The 20,962-nt window shown below is 43.5% G+C and overlaps 1 protein-coding gene across 2 annotated transcripts in view; it reads left to right on the forward strand.

The window, feature by feature from the left end:
* nt5dc1 (5'-nucleotidase domain containing 1) overlaps positions 1–20,962 on the forward strand; it is a 104,907-nt gene that overhangs the window by 53,720 nt on the left and 30,225 nt on the right. For both annotated transcript variants that reach the window (XM_034076320.2, XM_034076321.2), the window contains exons 7-8: positions 3,790–3,964; positions 18,161–18,258. In XM_034076320.2, coding sequence (XP_033932211.1) covers positions 3,790–3,964; positions 18,161–18,258 — 273 coding nt within the window. The remainder of the gene's footprint in view (positions 1–3,789; positions 3,965–18,160; positions 18,259–20,962) is intronic.

Consider the following 20,962-nt stretch of genomic DNA (forward strand, 5'->3'; position numbering starts at 1 on the left):
TCCACTTTAGTGGAGCTGCACATCTAAAAGCTTTCTTCCCTCAGACAGTCCTAGCACTTGGCACATTTAATAAAACAGCATCATGAGATCTCAGGCAATACGTACTTTCAATTTGTCGAGAGATCAGAGAGCAGATATAAAAAGGTAGTTTACCCAACATGGCTTTATAGATGAACATGTACCAATAGCCGCGTTCACACTGCGGTACTATTCCCACAAAGGTTCATGCGAACTTAGTTCATGATCGCGTTCACACCAAAAAGAGCCGGTACTAAAAGTAGTTCATGCGAACCTTTTTACCCGCTCGAAAGTCCCTGCTAGAAAGCAGGGACTTTCGAGCGGCTCTTTTTTGAGAAAAGAGCTATATTCCTGATTGGCTGGGCGAATTGCAAACCACGCCCCGTAAAACTCCCAAAAAGTTTTGTGAAGCCGCCATTTTATTATCCTCGCATTAGCATTATTAGCATTAGCATTAGCCCAGCGCAGAAACGCAGAGAGACTAACTTATGGCAACACAAAATAAAACATGGGAGCGGTGGAGATGAGGAGGTGTCGGCGTTCTGGCGATTTACTCTGAAGGCTTCAGTAGAAGCTGCTGGGACTCCCAGCAGCTTCTACTGAAGCCTTCCCCAACTCCGGGGACTTCCGGCCGGGGACTTTGGGCGGCAGTATACGCCGTGAAGTGGTTTGCGGCCTGCCAGTAAACCCAAAGCAGAAGAAGAAGAAGTGACGTCAGCGGCTTCATTTGCCTAATCCACCCCCAGGGACTTTTTCTGGTGTGAACGCGATCTGTACTTAGTTCATGCGAACTAAAGAGTTCCATGAACTAAGTTCGCATGAACCTTTGTGGGAAAAGTACCGCAGTGTGAACGCGGCTAATGACTGAGCCTCCGTACAGTTAGTGAAGGCAGACCCGCCTTGGCATACAGGGTACAGTGATGAGTAAGTGCTTTACAGTTAGTAACAAATCTCAGAGCACTGTGATACGCAGCATCTAACTTTTCCAGGCAATGGGCAGGTGCATTCAGATACATCAGATCCCCATAGTCCAGCACAGGTCAAAGGTCACAGAGCCTTTTCCTGGCTTCAAATGAGAAACAGGACTTGTTCCTGTAGAAGAAACCTAGCCTAACCCTCAGCTTTTTAAGCAGATTAGTGACCTGAAGTGGAGCAATAAAGTCTGCAGCTATCTTTAAAAAGAAAGGTTCTACGTTGTCCGGGCCGGTTGGTTTCCTAGGATCTAGCTTAGATAAAGCTTCATGAACAACATTAACAGTAAAAGGGGTAAAACTGAAAGGGTTTTCCAGACCACGTTGTTCAGAGTCACAGACTGTGGTGTTCACAGAAGCAGAGTTAGTCACAGAATCAAACAGAGAACCACAGGACACAGAATGCTCATTAAAGCAATTTAGCATAGTGACCCTGTCTGATATAGAGCCAGATGCTGTGGTGATGCACGGAGGTAGCTCATTACGGATCTCACCGGTGGATATCGATTTTATTGCTTTCCAAAATGTCCTAGGATTATTTAGGTTTTCTGTGGTAACTGACAAATAGTACTTCGACTTTGCACTTTTGATATGAGAAGTGAAGCTATTCCTTAGCTGCCTAAAACGCAGCCATTCTACCTCTGAGCCTGATTTCCTAGCCTTTGCCCAGGCCTTGTTTCTCTCATGAAGGAGACTAGACAGCTCAGCAAGGATTGTCTCGTCCCTTTACTCTAAATGTACGCAGAGGTGCATGTCTATCAATGATCTCCATAAAACCAAGATAACAATAAGACCATGCGGTTTCTACATCTCTGTCTGTCTCTCTTAATGATAATGCGAGGTTTAACCTTTTGGACCTTAGTGTCCCTAATTGTGGCTACAACACAGTGATCGCTCAGATCATTTGCAAATACTCCCACAGAAGAATATTTGTGGGGAACATTAGTTAAAATGAGATCAATTAGGGAGGATTTATTAGGGGACTTAATATTTGGGCGAGTAGGATTGTCCACAATCTGAGTAACATTCAATGAGATACAAAGGTTTTTAAAATCCTCTGACACTGCAGTTAACCAGTCCCAGTTAAAATCTCCAAGTAGCACTATTTCCTTGTAGTCTAGTTGTGATAAAAGATTTGCTAGTGAAGACAAGGAGTCTTTGACAGCTGAGGGGGGTCTGTAGCAGCCCACCACCATGACCTGTTGACCCTTTGCCACTTCTATATTTAAGGCTACAAATTCAAATTGCTTACAGATCGATTTGGAAACTAATGTGGTTACACTGAACTTATTCTTAACATAAATGGCAACGCCACCACCTTTATTAGGCCGGTCGGTACGATACACATTAAAACCATTTAAGGCAATGTCAGAGGCCAAAATAGACTTATTTAGCCATGTTTCTGCTAAAACAATGACGTCAGCGTCAGTCGAGCTCGCCCAGATACGGACAAAATATAGTTTACCTAACAGACTGCGCACTTTCAAGTGGATGAAACCCAACCCAGACCTAGCTTTAAAATCAGCAGGAGTAGCGATCTGACTACTACTACTGGGCGGACCAGGGTTAGGTTGTACATTTCCTGACAGTAATAACAACAACAAAACCAGGCATCTTTTCCTCTTAAACAACACACATACATTGTCATCTAATTTAGAAACACCGGAAAAGTCTGCGAGAGTATGATTAGAGCTTAAGAAGCAGTCCTGAAGAACCATCATCGCAGGAAAATAAAAAAGACAAACATATTTTGTCGAGCAGATTGTCTGTGACAAGGCAACCGGTAATTGTTTGAGCAACACATCCGAACCTTTGCAGGGGATGCCCACTGCGGGTGGCAGAACAGACCTGAATCCAGTAGACTTCTCAGAATGACGAGAGATCTTCTCATAGTCCAAAACAGTTAACAGGCACAGCAGAATCCCGTCACACAGAACGATTTTAAAAGCAATGTATTTCTATTGGTAGTATGTTTCGTGCCTGCAGCACGTCTTTTTGTCCGTTAGGGTCTTGGAAGACCGGAAGCTGTGGGGTTCATAAAAACATGTTCTTACTCAATATCAAGCCACGATTATTGATTTTATTTTAAATCGTATAATGTCGGACATTTTTTTGCCATCCGCGAGGAAAATAAATGGTTATAATTTGTTATTATTTGGTGCAGGCACGAAACATACTACCAATAGAAATACATTGCTTCTAAAATCGTGTTGGTGAACACAAATCAATAGATTACATTTCGTGACTATAACACGAAAGGCCGTGAGACTGGGTTGCACAGTAGCCCATGCTACCGAGCAAGCTAGGTAGTTTGGTAACAGTCGGCTAAACTTTAGGTAAAGCTACACATTTCTCCTCAAAGTAAGTAGCCTGTAGCTATAGCAAACCACACTGTAGCTATGGAAAGAAGCAAGCTAGTGTTGAAGTGAAGTCCACCCAACTAGAAGATCCTTTACTGCAGATCTGTCCGTTTTAGATGGATGCATTGATATTACATTTGTAGTTGTAAAAGCTGGAATGAAATTACCATAATAATTTTTTTAGAAACTCAAAAAGTGGGATAAAAATAGATCTTGTGTTTGTAGACATTTTAATTGACAAGAATATTCTCTCATTTGGTGATTTGATGATAGTGGTGCAGACCGTTGTCACACAGTGGTCCAAGATATCCCATAGTTCTACTGGGTTGATGGTGACTCCGAACACCATAGCATATGATTCATTATATACATGTTACGCAGACGGTCCATGTTGTGTGCTTCAGATCAAGGGTGGTGTGTGACTGTGTGTCTCTGTGCAGAGGATGCTGGGACGTACTTCCCCAGTATGAAGAGGGACCCGGGCCGGTACCTGCAGCCCTGCTCGGACTCCGTCAAGACCTGGCTGCGCAGCATGAAGAGCGCCGGGAAGGTCCTCCTCCTCATCACCAGCTCCCACAGTGACTACTGCAGGCTGATCTGTGAACACATCCTGGGGTAAGACTGCTGACCATAACACCCCCTCAGGATGTATGACCTGAAGCCTGCTCAGTCCAAGCCGGTACTTTCTGATGTTCCCTCAGCTCACCACATTCCTCACAGCTCCCTCAGAACATGTGTCAGTCATCGCTTCAGTCACGCCGTCATCATGGCACTATATGCAACACTCGCATATCTTCCAGCAGCCAAGTCTGCACATTAGGTCATTTCTGTTTATATTTCTTCTTTTGTCTGTTAAAAGTATATGCATCCTTCAAAAAGGCTTGTTCATTCATCACTCAAACATTCATTCTGAACACTATGCTATCAGCAATGTCATATTTGGCAACTCAAAATCCAAAAACGGTTGCATGTAAGGTCACAGTGAAAATATATTAGATTAAAAAAAGAAAGGAAAACTAAAATATCAAATGCAAGTTTATTTAATTGAACATTGCTCTTTTGTGTCTTTTTGCCTCTGTTAAGTTGTGTACTGTTGTTTTAGGACAATAGTGTGTTAACTCCACACACAGTTCACATAAGTGCCTTCTTGACTTTGGCAATAGGAGTTTCACAATGTTTTCTTTATTACTTACTAGCTTATACATATAGTGGATTTTAACTTTGAAGTTAGCTAGTTTAAAGCTCCAAGAAGCTATTATTAAAATAGCTAAATTAGCTTCACGAGTCAAATCTTAGTTGGCAAGGCGTGAGATCCTTGGAGTCTGTACGCTCACCATTTCTCACCAGTGCACAATGAACACTCAGCACTTTATTTTATAATTGTAGGTGTGCAGCAGAAGGGTTTATGGTTTGCAGAGGAACACTGGCTCTGTGCTCCACTCCCTCTGTGGGCCCTGCACACTGTGGTTCATTCTGGCAGCCTAAGCCCTGTTACACACTCAATCAAGCTGCGAGAGAGCCTTGAAAACACAGATTATGTTTTGCTGCTGCGCTCTACAAACACAAGCCCCGCTCTTTGCTAGGTGTTGTCATCCACACTGCTCCCCTGGTGGTCTGCTTGCTCACTTTAATGCTAACAGCTGATCTGTAGTCCAGCAGAGGCAGAAAGCATGTGGAGGCAAAGACGTTCTGTTTGGCAATAACTTAATTGCATAACCAGCTTGAAATACACCCTTCCTATTTCCCCTTATTGTGATGGAAACTTGTGAAGCAATGGAGACGAAACTCAGAGAGACACGGGGAGAGCAGGAACTTTGATGGCAAACACTGACGGTTTATTTGGAGCTTCGGCCGGAGAATTCACACGACGTGCTGTGCCACGAGTTGACACAGCGGATGCCAAACCAATTCTGAAGATCTCTACCCCAGACCAGAGTCCTGCACAGCTCTAATTTTCAAGACCCGCCCCCGCCCCGCTAGCCGCACATATTGCCAATTAGTTCCGCGACCCGACCCGTCGGCACAAGATCCGCAACCCGACCCGAACCCGTATGAGCAGTGAAAACGTGCAATTATTAACACATGCAGTTGCGTATTTGTCTCAAAAAGCGTGGGATGTTGGTTATTTTCTCCATCTAGGAACCAAAAGCCTCCAGACGCTGGGTTTCGCTCTTGAGGAAGTGTTATTGAAAATGCTGTATTCTCCGCTAGAGAGCTTCACCTCAGCCATTTCGAATGCAGCGCGCCCAGCAGCAGACTGATGCGCTGCAGAGGTTATGATTATGTGCGGTCCCGCGGGGGAGAGGTCTGAGGATTTAAACATTAAACTAAATTATTATTATTTTAATATATTTATTATGCAATACCCGCGACCCGACCCGCATCATCTTTATTTTACCCAGAAAAAAGCGTTTGAAAAAATACCACCCGCGAATCACTTTTTGTGAAGGTCACCCGTCGGTCGAGTCGTGGCGCTAGGGGGTGACTACTTGGGCTCAAGCCCAGGATGTTTTCTGAAAAGCCCCGGATGTTTCACTTAAAAAAAAAAAAAATGTTTTGTTGAAAACGTCACGGGAGTAATGTGCAGTACCGGAGTCCACCTGAGAGGCAGCCGCTGCGGGACAGTAGCCTGCGTACTGCGTAGCCTTCCCTGCCCTGAAGAAGAAGTGATCCTTCCTAGTGCCTGACGAGTTTTAAGCTATAAAGTTATGGATATTAGAAAGTTATTGTCATGAAGCAGGCGCCACAAGCTGCAGCAGCAGCAGCAGTATCAGCAGCTGACAACAATGTCATCACCAGCAGTGAAGAAATGGATGATGTTTCAGGTTTGTTAATCTAATGGTGATATCTGCGCTCTGGCTGACTAAGAAGTGAAAAAGAGTGATGTAACGTTTATGTTATAGCTAGTAAACATGGAGTAACTACACTAAGTCAATACCCTTATGTTAGTATGTATACAGAACATGACTAAAAATTATCCTAAGATGTAACGTTAACCCTTCATACCTCAATCTACTTTTAAGACACTAAAATAATGTATTCCAATTTTTATTTTGTTTTCGCGCGTGGAATTATACCGGTTCTCGTTTCAGTACACATAACAACGGAACCATAGCAACGGAACTGACAGGCAACCCTCTGAATCAGAGTCCGATTGGCTGTGACGGCCCGTCCACACAGCGGCGTGCGTTGACGCTTCACCATTCACTTTGAATGGGGTGATGTCACTTTTCGCCGAACTGCATTGTGGGAAGCGACAACTCACGCCGCTGTGTGGACGGGCCGTAACTGCACCCACTCAGAGTGTCCGATTCACCCCCCCCCCCCCAACAACTCCTGGGCTAAGCCCCGGATCTCCTACAATCCTGAATCCGCCACTGTGCAGGACTCTGGCCCAGACCCGTGTATTTAGCTGGTTCTGAGAGAATAATCAACTTTCTGCATAACAAGATACCACAGCAAAGCACAATAACACCTCTATCAGCTGACGCCAACAGGCAGGAAACACTGAGAGCACAGGTGCCTGAGCTCAGTGAGGTCAGTACAAACTGATAAACTGGGTCAAAGTTATGGGCCTAGGAACATATTTCCCCCTTATTATAAGCAATCTGAGGCTTCTGTTTTAAGGAATGAGCTGCAACACTTTCTGTAAAATAATAAAGTAAACCCTCTCGAGAGCTGTGATGGAGGCTGTTTTTAATTAAAGCATATTCAAGTATCAAGAATAATTTAGCTACATTTGATTGATTTTGCTAACAAATCAAATCAAGTTTTATTTATATAGCACATTTATAAACGATCTTTGGTGGAGCCAAAGTGCTGTACATATAATAAAAATAGCCTACAGTAGAGACACTTTACAGCAAATACAACAGCACAGATTGTTCAGAATATCAGTATGAGAAAAACGACACCCTCTGTCCTTAGACCCTCTGTCCTCAGACCCTCTATCCTTAGACCCTCTGTCCTTAGACCCTCTATCCTTAGACCCTCTGTCCTTAGACCCTCTGTCCTTAGACCCTCTATCCTTAGACCCTCTGTCCTTAGACCCTCTGTCCTTAGACCCTCTATCCTTAGACCCTCTGTCCTTAGACCCTCTATCCTTAGACCCTCTGTCCTTAGACCCTCTGTCCTTAGACCCTCTATCCTTAGACCCTCTGTCCTTAGACCCTCTATCCTTAGACCCTCTGTCCTCAGACCCTCACATCGTACAAGGAACAACTTCCGGAGAAAACCCACAGTTTAAAGGGAACATGGGAGAAACCTCAGGGAGAGCAGCAGAGGAGGGATCCCTCTCCCAGGACGGACAGACGTGCAATAGATGCCGTGTGTAAATCCAAGAGATAATACATTTGACAGCATAGAGACCGAATGTTAGGAAATGCATGTGTCTGTAATGAGAAGATGAATCCACGAGGATGTCTAACTTATAATCTAACATGTGAGGCAATATACCTCACCTCTAGTGAGGGGCCCAGCCCTTCGTATGTTTTTCTTTATCTGGCCCTCATTGAAAGAGTTTGGCATCCAGCATCCTGGTCCTTCCTGTTGTTCCCCGGTGCTTTCCCTGGCTCCCCTGCTGTTTCTCTGGTTCGCCCCGCCCTCTTCTGGTTCTCTGACCTCCACCAGGCAGCATGTGTCGCCTCTCAACCACAGCAGTCAGAGCCCCAGCTGTGTGTGGGGGCCCTAAATCATGAAGTCAGGTTCACTGCCAGAGGATCTGCTGTGGTCTGCCTCCTGCATTTCCAACGCATGATGTTTGTGTTCAGCTTTTTCCGCAAACCATAACCTCCAGAACTGTCACACTCAGAACGAGCCCTGCACCACACCCCCCTTTAAACATCAGGGGGCTCCAACCCACGACACCTCACACTCAGGGGGCTTTCACTTCCTGCGACTCATTTACGTTGTCATTATTTCTGTAACAGTATGGAGCTCAAAAGCTTTTTCTCTTGCGAGTACCTTTTATTTCCTGCTTTTTTACACATACTCTCTCCAGTACAGCGTTAGCTCTGAGTGTTAGCGAGGCTTGCTAATGTAAACACAGACCCTATTACGTCCAAAACACGTTGCGCATTGTTTCCGATAGCGAAGTTTCTGATAGGGCTGTGGGCGCCAACCCACATTTGAGTAATGTCGTCATTGCAGCAAATCTGGATCAGGAAAAGAGAGAGGGTTGTATTTTCTGACACTGTGAGTCTCCTGACACACCGGGGACGCATATTTATGTATAAAAGACATCAAAAAGTGCATTTTGCATAATAGGGGACCTTTAAGTCACAATTATTATATAGAGTCAAATTATTTAAATACTTTGCAAAAAGTAAATCAGAACTTTGTTTGTCTACAACAGGAACATTCTAATTGATGCAACAATATTATGTAGAAATGTCACATATATAAATATAATTATATACACACATTCTGCACAGTGAGTACTATGACTTTTTATACTTGAAGTATATTTAGCTGATAAGACTTTTGTACTTTTACTTTAGTAAGATTCTCAATGCAGGACTTTTACTTGTTATGAAGTATTTTGAAAATAATGTATTGGAACTTTTACTCAAGTAAAGCATTTGAAAACTTTTTCCATCACTGCCATTTATTACATCTCTTTTTAAGTGTATATGCCCAAAGCCCGCCCCATATATGTACTGTATATGCTTCTACTCTGCACCATTATGTCCATTACTACAACATTCTACTGCTATGTGAATGTATTGAAACCTCAGGCACTTCCCTACTCTTTGCACTTTCTAGTTGGATGCAAATTGCATTTCATTGTACACGTACACGTACACGTACACGTACACGTACACGTACACGTACACGTACGTACATCTAATCTAATCCAGTGACCTTCTTCTGAGAAGCTCTTAGTATTCAGGCAGCAAAGGACCACAACCGTGTTGTTTGTTGTGTCTCATTTTGTCAGTACGTAACTGTTGCATCAGGATACAGCCCGTCCTGCCCCCCGGCCTCCATCCACTGTGGGGGTGAGTCGCTGTCAGGGGGCTACAGGCCAGGGACACGGGGCTGTCAGGGGGCTACAGGCCAGTGACAGTGGGCTGTCAGGGGGCTACAGGCCAGTGACAGTGGGCTGTCAGGGGGCTACAGGCTCGGGACAGTGGGCTGTCAGGGGGCTACAGGCCAGGGACAGGGGTCTACAGGCCAGTGACAATGGGCTGTCAGGGGGCTACAGGCCAGTGACAGTGAGCTATCAGGGGGCTACAGGCCAGTGGGCTGTCAGGGGGCTACAGGCCAGTGGCAGTGGGCTATCAGGGGGCTACAGGCCAGTGGGCTGTCAGGGGGCTACAGGCCAGTGACAGTGGGCTGTCAGGGACAGGGGGCTGTCAGGGGGCTACAGGCCAGTGGGCTGTCAGGGGGCTACAGGCCAGTGACAGTGGGCTGTCAGGGACAGGGGGCTGTCAGGGGGCTACAGGCCAGGGACAGTGGGCTGTCAGGGGAATACAGGCCAGGGACAGGGGGCTACAGGCCAGTGACAGTGGGCTGTCAGGGACAGTGGGCTGTCAGGGGGCTACAGGCCAGGGACAGTGGGCTGTCAGGGGAATACAGGCCAGGGACAGGGGGCTACAGGCCAGTGACAGTGGGCTGTCAGGGACAGGGGGCTGTCAGGGGGCTACAGGCCAGGGACAGTGGGCTGTCAGGGGAATACAGGCCAGGGACAGGGGGCTACAGGCCAGTGACAGTGGGCTGTCAGGGACAGTGGGCTGTCAGGGGGCTACAGGCCAGTGACAGTGGGCTGTCAGGGGGCTACAGGCCAGTGACAGTGGGTAGCACAACATGGCTGCTGGCCCACAGCCAACACTGTACAGCTGCTGCTGTTCTGTTTCTTGTTAGGGAATCATTTGCTTTGGTATTCAACCTTTGACCCAGTTCATCATTTCCTCCTCTCACTGTCTCCTTTCCCACGGCCTTGGGTATTGCTGCTATCTCTCTTAAGGAGGGGCAGCTTGGGCGCATTGTTGTTGCCAGTCTGTGACCGAGCACAAGCCGCCATCTTTTCTATGGACGAGAGCTCTAGTTAGATTCAGGGTCCATAATGTTTAGTCTCGCTGATGAAGAATGTTGATTATTACACTCCGAACTAGTTAAAACCTCGAGCTGCAGAAGAGTTCTTCAGAATTGGTTTGGCAACCGCCGTGTCAACTCGTGACGCACCACCTGTCTCGTCAATTCTCCAGCCGAAGCTCCAAATAAACCGTCAGTGTTTGCCTTCAAAGCTCCAGCTCTCCTCGTGTCTCTCTGAGTCCTGACTCTCCATTTCCACAGCAGTTTCCCCCACACTTCTCACTTTCTAGATGTGTCAGTTGTTGTGTAGACTTCTGATGTGTTGAACATCTCCTTTTCTGACTTATATAACGATACAAAAAAAACTTTGGTTTACCCTGAATAGTTTTGCTTTAATCATCATCATCATCATCATCATCATCATCATCATCATCATCATCATCATCATCATCATCATCATCATCATCATCATCAGCATCATCAGCATCATCATCATCATCATCATCATCATCATCTTTATTTAAAGAGACTCTTGGTCCATTATTACAAAACATACAACACTCAAATACAAACTAAAAAAAAGGCAGCCATACCAATGTTTCCACAGAGGTGACTGGTATCGTACAGCACTGAGACACGGATTTGAAAGCAGCATAATGACAGAGTTATGAGAAACATTCAATCGACAGATGAATTTGTACATTAGATTTCTCAAGAGAGCATGGAACGTGTTGACTCGTGCATGACAGAACATGTCACTTGCACTGCACCACCTTGGTTTTCTAAGCAGTATACGCAAACAATCATTATATGCAATCTGGAGCTTCCGGAGGCTCGCCTTCTTATACTTGAGCCACAAGGGGGCAGTATAGAGAGGAGTGCAATAAGCTCTAAAGAGGTTCACCTTAACCTTATCTGAACACCAAGAGAATTTTCTAGCCAACATGTTGGCTTGTGTATACAGATGTAGCGCTTCGTTTCAGATGCCTACCCGTGCGGGTCCGTGATCGGCACGGGGTGGGCCCCTGCTGAAAAGGAAAACCCCCCGCAGGACTTGAAACGCCCCCTTGATAAATACATTTAATTATAATGAAACCAGCTGCAATGGATCATGGATCCACCAGGGGGAGCCGTGAAAAGCTGCCACACTGGAACTCATGTGAAATAAACAGCTGATCTACAGGTATCTGATATAGCGGATATTTGTTAAGATCCATATGTCACGGATAGGATCATATTCTATGCTAAATAAGAGACATGTAATCATTTATTAAACATCACCATGTTTTTATTTAACAAAATAATGTTTAATTCACGTTGGCGTAAGTACAAAACCATCGCTATGTTTTTAGATCAGGAAATGCATCCAGACTCAAACAAACGATTTTCAATCATCATCCTCACAATCATTTAATGTAGGCCTATCATATGTTCGCGAGTGTATAAGACACGCCGCTGTCTATACATGTCATTATCATCAGCCATTTCATCTGTGATGATGTGTCCCAGATACTTAGTGTTACAGCAAACAGACAGCAGATACGTAGTGTTACAGCAAACAGACAGCAGGTACAGTACTTAGTGTTACAGCAAACATACAGCAGGTACTTAGTGTTACAGCAAACAGACAGCAGATACTTAGTGTTACAGCAAACAGACAGCAGGTACAGTACTTAGTGTTACAGCAAACAGACAGCAGATACTTAGTGTTACAGCAAACAGACAGCAGGTACAGTACTTAGTGTTACAGCAAACAGACAGCAGATACTTAGTGTTACAGCAAACAGACAGCAGGTACAGTACTTAGTGTTACAGCAAACAGACAGCAGATACTTAGTGTTACAGCAAACAGACAGCAGGTACAGTACTTAGTGTTACAGCAAACAGACAGCAGGTACAGTACTTAGTGTTACAGCAAACAGACAGCAGATACTTAGTGTTACAGCAAACAGACAGCAGATACTTAGTGTTACAGCAAACAGACAGCAGATACTTAGTGTTACAGCAAACAGACAGCAGATACTCAGTGTTACAGCAAACAGACAGCAGATACTTAGTGTTACAGCAAACAGACAGCAGGTACAGTACTTAGTGTTACAGCAAACAGACAGCAGATACTTAGTGTTACAGCAAACAGACAGCAGATACTTAGTGTTACAGCAAACAGACAGCAGATACTTAGTGTTACAGCAAACAGACAGCAGATACTTAGTGTTACAGCAAACAGACAGCACCTGTCCTGACTAGAATGTTGGAAACAAAGGTTCTTATCACCTGTTGCTCTGCAGATCATTACAGCGCTCTTCTTAGCATTGTATTTAACGTCAAATTTGACTCCGTAATCAGAACAAACATTTAGCAACTGTTGAAATCCAGCACTGCTTGGAGAAACAATTGCCAGATCATCGGCATACATAAGATGGTTTATAATCACATGACCAATCACACACCCTGTTTTACAGACACTTAAATCATCTGATCATTCATATAGATATTAAAAAGGCATGGTGAGAGGCAACTTCATGAATGAATGTGACTTCCTCTGTATTGTACAGCCCCTTGAGAGGAAGTCTTTCTGAATGTCAGCTAAGACCTACCTTAAAGAGCCTGTGACACGGTTTTCCCCCATCATCCAAACCCATCAATTTGAGTACATATTGTCCCCTTGAAAACCGTTACTGAACTGATTTTGGATATTTGTACTTTGATAACCATTAATCTGCCTTCAATGTTGACAATTTTCTGGATCTTCTCGGATTCTTCAAGTCCCGCCAAATGATGGGTGACGTCATTGCGGGCACAGCGCTCCAGCTGCACCGTCCAGGATCCCAGCATCTGCATGTAAACCTTTATATATATACAGTCAGATGTAAACGCACGACGGCGCACACAGCAGCAAGCTCAGACAGCGATGACAGGTTAATGTTGAACGTGTCTGAGAGCTCATATGAGGCTGAAGGATCGGTTTATGTTGTATCTGTTAGAAGTTTAGGAATGAGGTGCGTCAATATGGGCGATCATATGGTCATGTAGCCAGTGGGACTGGGACTAAAAATCATCCCGGGACTCTCGACCGGCCCACTTCGGTACCGCTAGTAAATTGTCAACGGGGGGAGCGGGGGATGTAAAATACAAATATAATGTATAATGTCTGTGTCTTTGACATTAGCGCTGCTAGCCACCTGTGCCCTGTACTACGAAGCCAGTTCAACAGACCCTGGATATGTTTGAGTAACAAACAAACTAACAACAAACTAACAAACGAGATCTCGCTAAGCGGTCCTACGACGCTGGTTATCAACTCGGTAAATCAAGCCAGGGTTTCTCTCTCCAGCTGAGAGCGCGTTCACGTCTAAGACACGAGTGGATCTGACTTTAATTACATTTGTCTCGAGTGTTTCGTCAACATAATGTGTTAAATAATACTTCTGCATCCAGTCTGTGACACTGTGAGTGTTGCACGGCCAGATGAGGCTGGAGAAGCTGACTCAGATAAGGAAAAATGATATATTATGATATTATATGATCGATGATCTGATTGATGATGTAATATGAATGATAAGTGCGACACGTCGGCGTCTTCTCTGCATGGCAGTTTAAACTGTATTTCCTTTATCCTGTAATATGACTTGAGAGATTTAAACTCCGCACACTGAGTTGATCTCTTTTCTATAGACGCCGGAGGCGGGCAGTGTCAGGTAAAAGAAGTTATTTAGCCTTCTCAAACCTGAGCCTCACGCGCCGCCTATGGGGGATGTGCTAGTTACTTATCCGACCGGCCCACTTCCCGATCGGAGTGGGAATAATAATAATAATCCGTGCATTTTATCCATTAATTTCCCCAACATTGTGGTAAAAAAACCACACGTTTAATCCACGTTGGTGTACTACAACTACAAAAAGCATCGGTTTGTTTTCTCATCAGGAAATGCAGACCGGCTCAAACAAACGATCATTTAATGTATCATATGTTCGCCGAATTGACATGAAAGCACTAATAAATGTAGTTTCATCCACTTGAGTTTACAACCACAAAAAAAAATAATCGATTTGTTTTTATATCACATCCGACGGGAGGAAATTCAGCAGCTCTCACTCCCGATTTTTAATCCTAATGTAATCATCATCTTCACCACGATCATTTATGTTTATGTCGCCGAATTGACATGAAAGCACTGACAAATATGAATATACTGTAGTCAACTTCATTAAAACGTTATTAACGTGCCTAATCTCAGTAATTCACCATTTCTACGCATGACAACACACTTTGTCCGTGTTTGGCTCTCGAAGCGTTCCCGCATTGACGTCACTTCCGGCTTCCCCCAAAACTTCAAAATGAGTCAAGGAATTTCCCCGCGATGTTCGAAATTATTGATATTTAACGGAATGGTATCGCTTTTTCTTTTTTAAACTGACGGTTCGAGATTACTAGTAGCCCAATATTTCATTGCACAACAGATGTTGGGATGGTGTCACAGGCTCTTTAAAGGTCCCCTATGATGCAAACAGAGGGGTATGAGGAGGCATGCTCCAATGGGTGGTCTGTTTGGTACTTTGAGCAGAACACTTCAGAGACATGTTTTGTTTAGGTATGGCCATAGACTGTATATATAAATGGACGTAGTGTCCGTGACGTCACCCATAGGATTCTGCAGAGTTGCCGAGAAGCCCTTAGTAGGCGGAGTCGGCCACTAACGGCTTGACAGCAACGTCAGAGTCTAATCCCGCCTGCTCCAAATAAGGGCAAAGAGGCGGAGCCGAGGCGGGACCTGCTGCCTCCGAACTGGAAGTAAACAGAGCTAGCTCAAGCTAAGAAGCTAAGCTAACATGAAATACATGCATACCAAGTTACTGCTAACAGTGTAGTTCCCCTATATAAACGTTACATTCATAATCAAATGAGACAATCTGCAAGAGAATTAGCTATATTTTGTTGTTCTTAATGCTTGTCATTCACACGTTAAGAAAATAGGTACCGATACATAGCAGAACAATTGTGGCGATGTTCAGCTTAATAAGCCTTGTTCAACATCATTTATTTAGCTAATACTACAGCAGCAGGCGAACCAAGTCTGCGTTTCGCTGCATTCCTTGATCTCCTGTTATAAAGACGGACTCCACCGCCCGGACCTAACGGAGCCGCAGTGGGCTAGCTCCGGGACGCCGGCTGGAGCTAGCCCACTGCGGCTCCGTTAGCTCCGGCGGCCACCACTGGGATAATTGGGTCCCCTATTAACATTTGCTCCCATTTAGCATTATGGGCGTCATAGCCATAGACTATAAAAGTCTTACCCAAGGCTGAACCATAAACTAAAATGTATATGTATGCATAAAGGGTTACGTCCTTAGCTGGCTAATAAGTAACAAGCTAAGCTACCAAGCACACAAACACCTGCAAACGGGGTTAATATGCATAATATTATCATTTTAGACTTCTTGGAAGTTCTGTTAGTACATTCAAGCGCACAGCACGACATTTTAATTGTCTGGTATTTGTAACAATATTCCCTAAAAGGCACAATCACCACGAACACGGCTAAAGCTAAAGGGTCAAGTACAGTACTATGACTATCTAACGTTGTAGCCTCTATGGTTGTAGCCTAGCAGAGTGGACAAGTTGCTGTTAGCTGACAATGAGGCATGTACGTGTCCATCAACGTGACCACGCCCTAATTTATGCAACAACTTTAAGACCTAATATAAATAAAAGGGTCGTGTTAGAAAACAATTCACTCACAGATTCATAATCATGAAGGTGGAATCTAACTATATCGATTATAATATTTATTCCATCCATGGGTAGAACCATGTTTTTTTCTGCTGTAAAGTTGGGCATTTTAACATGGGGTCTATGGAAATGGCTCCTTTCTGCAGCCAGTCCCTAGCGGCCCATGTATGAACTGCAGTGTGTGGCACTTCCGTATTGGCGTCCCGGTTGTTCCCCAGAGTTTGCCGCTTGGGTATGGCCCTATAATATATTGTTCTAATATAGCATAATAGGTGAGCTTTAAGAACAACATGCTCATTTTAAAAACCTGAACAGAACATGTGTTTTTTTGTCTCGTTTGATTGTATTCTGTTTAGAAGGAGTGCTCTTGCACTGAAGGGGTTTAGAGTGCTAATGATTTAAAAGCAATGGTTCTGACTTTAGTCTCTTTTAAACTATAGTCTTTATAATAGCCATAAATGCACATGTATTAATGTTGACTAGTATACAGTTATGCTATGATTTGTAAATGTTGTGGTGCCTGGCTATTTAAATACTTTAAATGCTTTACAATTTGTTAATGTATGAGTAGGTTAGGCGGTATACATAACATCCATCAAACTTCACTGCATGCACAAACATATTTTCATGCATCAAACTGATTGAGCGGTTTACATATCCTTCCTGTTTCATAATGCTTTCTAACCATTATGGAAGATTGTATCAATATTATCCTGAGTGCACATACTAGCTCATAGTCCTTACTGTGCTGAGGGTCTCTTTGGAGAGCCCTCAGCATGCTCACTTCCTTTTTGTAGCTCTGTGGGAGTGTTTCATGTATTGATGTACTGTAAGTATTCCCTCCATGTGTACACTGTTGATTGCTCCATGTTTTCCGTCCAGTGTACACAGGGTTGGGAGGGTTACTATAACAAATTAGAATGTACTAGTTACCTGTAAAAATGCAATCAGTAACCCAAAAATAGCAAAATATAAAAGTGATGTAATCTGATTACTTTCCGTAATTTTTGGATTACCTCAACATCAAACGCAATGCAAGTAAATAAAATAGAAAATAAATATAAATAAGATGTTTTTTACTTCAGTGCATTATGTAAGGCAACAGCACAATGTGACCTTAGAAAATAAGACACCAAGATATTTGGGATCAAAAAAGTGTCCTCTTAAATTCAGGCTAGACATAGAGAATGGTGGCGCTTACAAAAAGTGTTTAAGTTTAATATGAATAAAAAGCCAAGAGTATTTTGTTTTAACGGTCCCCTATTGTGCAAAATCCACTTGTTCATGTCTTTACACATAACCATGTGTCCCCTCTGTGTAAAGACATTGGGAAAGTCTCTTTTTGTCCTGATCCATTTATATAAAAACCTGTCTGAGCTGTTCAGATTTGACCACTTTATGATGTCACTTCATGATTTAGCCAATCGCCAACCAAGGTAACCCCCCCCCCCCCCCACCTTATCACCTGAATCTCCTCCTAGAGCAGCGTTGTGTTCCTTTTAACCGATCACTTCTCAGAGGGGCGTGGCCAGCAGCAGCTACAGGCACAGAATCAGCACTTCTGAAACAGGGCTGAAACAGAGGGGATTATGGGATGCTCCAATGATCTATTATCAGCCAAAGCCTTCAGAGACATGTTATATATTGTTGACAAAGAGTATAACAGGGGACCTTTAATTAGTCCACCTACACAGCATTAAAAAAAGGCCAAATTGAAAACCAAAAAAGATATTCAGGCAGTACGTCTAGCTATAATATATACTGATCTTTATAATACATTGTTTTTTTCAAATGTACCAGTTATATGATTATGTCTTTTCTTAATGGAACTGTAAGGGAATACTGGACAGGTACTTTTTGTTTGGTATCCTGATTACGTGATCCCGTTACATGTAACCCGTTTCTCCCCAAGCCTGTGTACACACGGTTTGGCTCCACTGAGGTATTGGTGCTTGTGTATCTTTGCTAAGTGCTAAGTGGATGCAGACATGGTCCTTCACGCAGTTGCAGCGCAGAGGTTAATGTTGTTTCTCTGGCTGTTGCAGTAAGGACTTCGAGGAGCTGTTTGAGGTCATCATCACCAACGCTCTCAAGCCAGGCTTCTTCTCCTTGGTGCCCGAGCAGAGGCCCTTCAGGACCCTTGGTGAGCCTGCTGCGTAGATTTCATTATTTTCCTTTGATACATCGTTATGTCTCTTAAATGTTAACAAATAGCTCATACAAATCACAAGCTCCAAGAACCCCACATGACCTGATGATGGGAACTTCCTTTAAGTGGAGAATGTCACAGTTGAAACGCGTCAGAAGTCATAGTTTCAAAATTGTGTGAACACTTGCTTCCTGCCTAAGAGTGGGCTGGATAAAAGTTAAAAAGAAAAGTCTTCGTCCTGGATTTAAAAGTAGTAATAGTTGTAGCGGACCTGCAGGATTCTGGCAGATGGTTCCAGATGTTTGGAGCATAATAACTGAACGCTGCTTCTGCTTTCTGGGAAAGCCAGTGTAAAGACTTCAGAGCAGGAGTGATGTGATCCACTTTCTTAGTGTTAGTGAGGACTCGAGCAGCGGCGTTCTGAATCAGCTGCAGCTTTCTAATAGATGTTTTAGTGAGACCTGTGAAGACACCATTGCAGTAGTCGAGTCTACTGAAGATAAAAGCATGGACACGTTTTTCCAGATCCTGCTGTGACATTAGTCTTTTAATCCTAGATATGTTCTTTAGGTGATAGTAGGCTGATTTAGTAACTGTTTTAATGTGACTGTTGAAACTCAGGTCAGAGTCCATGACTACACCAAGTCACTGTCGTGAGAGTCAAGTCATACAACATTCTGATGAACAAGCCCAGTTTCCGCATTTCAATCAGTTAAAAGACAGTGGTTATGAAAATGGATTCAACCCACACTATGATCTTCATTACATACACAGTTAATCATTTGAAATCTAATTTAGACCGATGACAATCATATTAGATTCATATTAACCCTAGAACTGCAGACGATAAAGCTAGGACTCAAACAGTCTGTTCAAAAAGGCAGAATTCCAGGTAAGAAAATCATAGATGGCATTCGCCATTACACATATTTAATTAAAATGTCTGTTAACACTAGAACCGCCAACAGCGTCAGCGCCTACATACAGTTGCAAGAACAAGTATGTGAACCCTTTGGAATGACCTGGATTTCTGCATAAGTTGGTCATAAAGGTGTTCTGATCTTCGTCTAAGTCACAACAACAGACAGACACAGTCTGCTTAGACTAATACCACACAAACACTGATATGTGTTCATGTTTTTATTGAACACACCATGTAAACATTCACAGTGCAGGGTGGAACAAGTATGTGAACCCCTAGGCTAAAGACTTCTTCAGAGCTACTTGGACTCAGGAGTCAGCCAACCTGGAGTCCATCAAGGAGACGAGATTGGAGGTGTTGGTTAAAGCTGCTCTGCCCTATAAGAAATACACACCACTTTTGAATTTGCTATTCCTAAGAAGCATTGCCAGATGTGAGCCATGCCTCGCTCAGAAGAGCTTTCAGAAGACCTGCCATTAAGAACTGTTGACTTGCATAAAGCTGGAAAGGGTTCCAGAAGTATCTCTAAAGCCTTGATGTTCATCAGTCCACGGTAAGACAAGTCGTCTCTACATGGAGAAAGGTCAGCACTGTTGCTGCTCTCCCTAGGAGGGGCCGTCCTGTAAAGATGACTGCAAGAGCACAGCGCAGAATGCTCAATGAGGTGAAGAAGAGTCCTAGAGAGTCAGCTAGAGACTTAAAGAAATCCCTGGCACATGCTAACATCTCTGTTGACGAATCTACGATACGTAAAACACTGAACAAGAATGGAGTTCATGGGAGGACACCACGGAGGAAGCCACTGCTGTCCAGAGAAAACATTGAAGTTTGCCAAAGAGCACCTGGATGTTCCACAGCACGACTGGCAACATGTTCTGTGGACGGATGAAACCAAAGCTGAGTTGCTTGGAAGGAACACACAACGCTATGTGTGGACAATCCAAAGGGTTCACATACTTTTTATTGCAACTGTAAATATCATTTTCAAATCATTTACTTTGCTCCTGTTCATCATTTTCTTATAAACTCAGTAGGACGATTTAAAACTCACTTAATTGGGTTCATTTAGAAATGGCTTCAGTTTATCATCATAACAGATCAAAAAGATTCATTTTACAATAACTCAAGGAATGATACACTTCTACAAACAAAAACAACATCATTAAAACATTTAAACAAACTACTAAAAGTAGATGAACTACATTATTCAACAGTTTACAGAAACTTCTGATAATAACACAGGGGAACTCTCTCTCTCGTACGGGTGCTTGAAATCCTTGAAAATGCTTGAAATTTGACGTGGTGTTTTCAAGGTTGGGAAAGTGCTTGAATTTTGGGAATGGTGCTTGAAATTGTAAATGCTTTACTTTTACAATAAATTGCTGTCTGATTGAATAGTTTACTTTTTAGATTAAAAGAAAAGAATTGCTTCGCTTCTACATAAAACAGCTCCGCTGCGGCCTTCCCGCGCTATCCCGTCTGCGCTGACGAGCCACATGAAAGGTACGCCGTAGTAGAGCATTTTAGATTAGGCTAACGTTGCATGCTACGTTTGTTTAAGCTAACGTTTGCTAGCTGAATAGCGAACTCGATTGAGGGATAATAATAATTGCAGGGGACAAACGAGCCGGTTTTTTTTTTTTGCGGAGGGATCTAGATCGGCTTGAAGGCACATTATGCAATGTGCAATGTGGACATTATCTCGCTTATTACACATGGCCACATTCTCAACAAAGTAACGACATGACTCCCAATAATAATTGAAATGTTTTATGG

Source organism: Pseudochaenichthys georgianus, chromosome 24, assembly GCF_902827115.2.
Source record: "Pseudochaenichthys georgianus chromosome 24, fPseGeo1.2, whole genome shotgun sequence".
Taxonomy (NCBI): Eukaryota; Metazoa; Chordata; class Actinopteri; order Perciformes; family Channichthyidae; genus Pseudochaenichthys; species Pseudochaenichthys georgianus.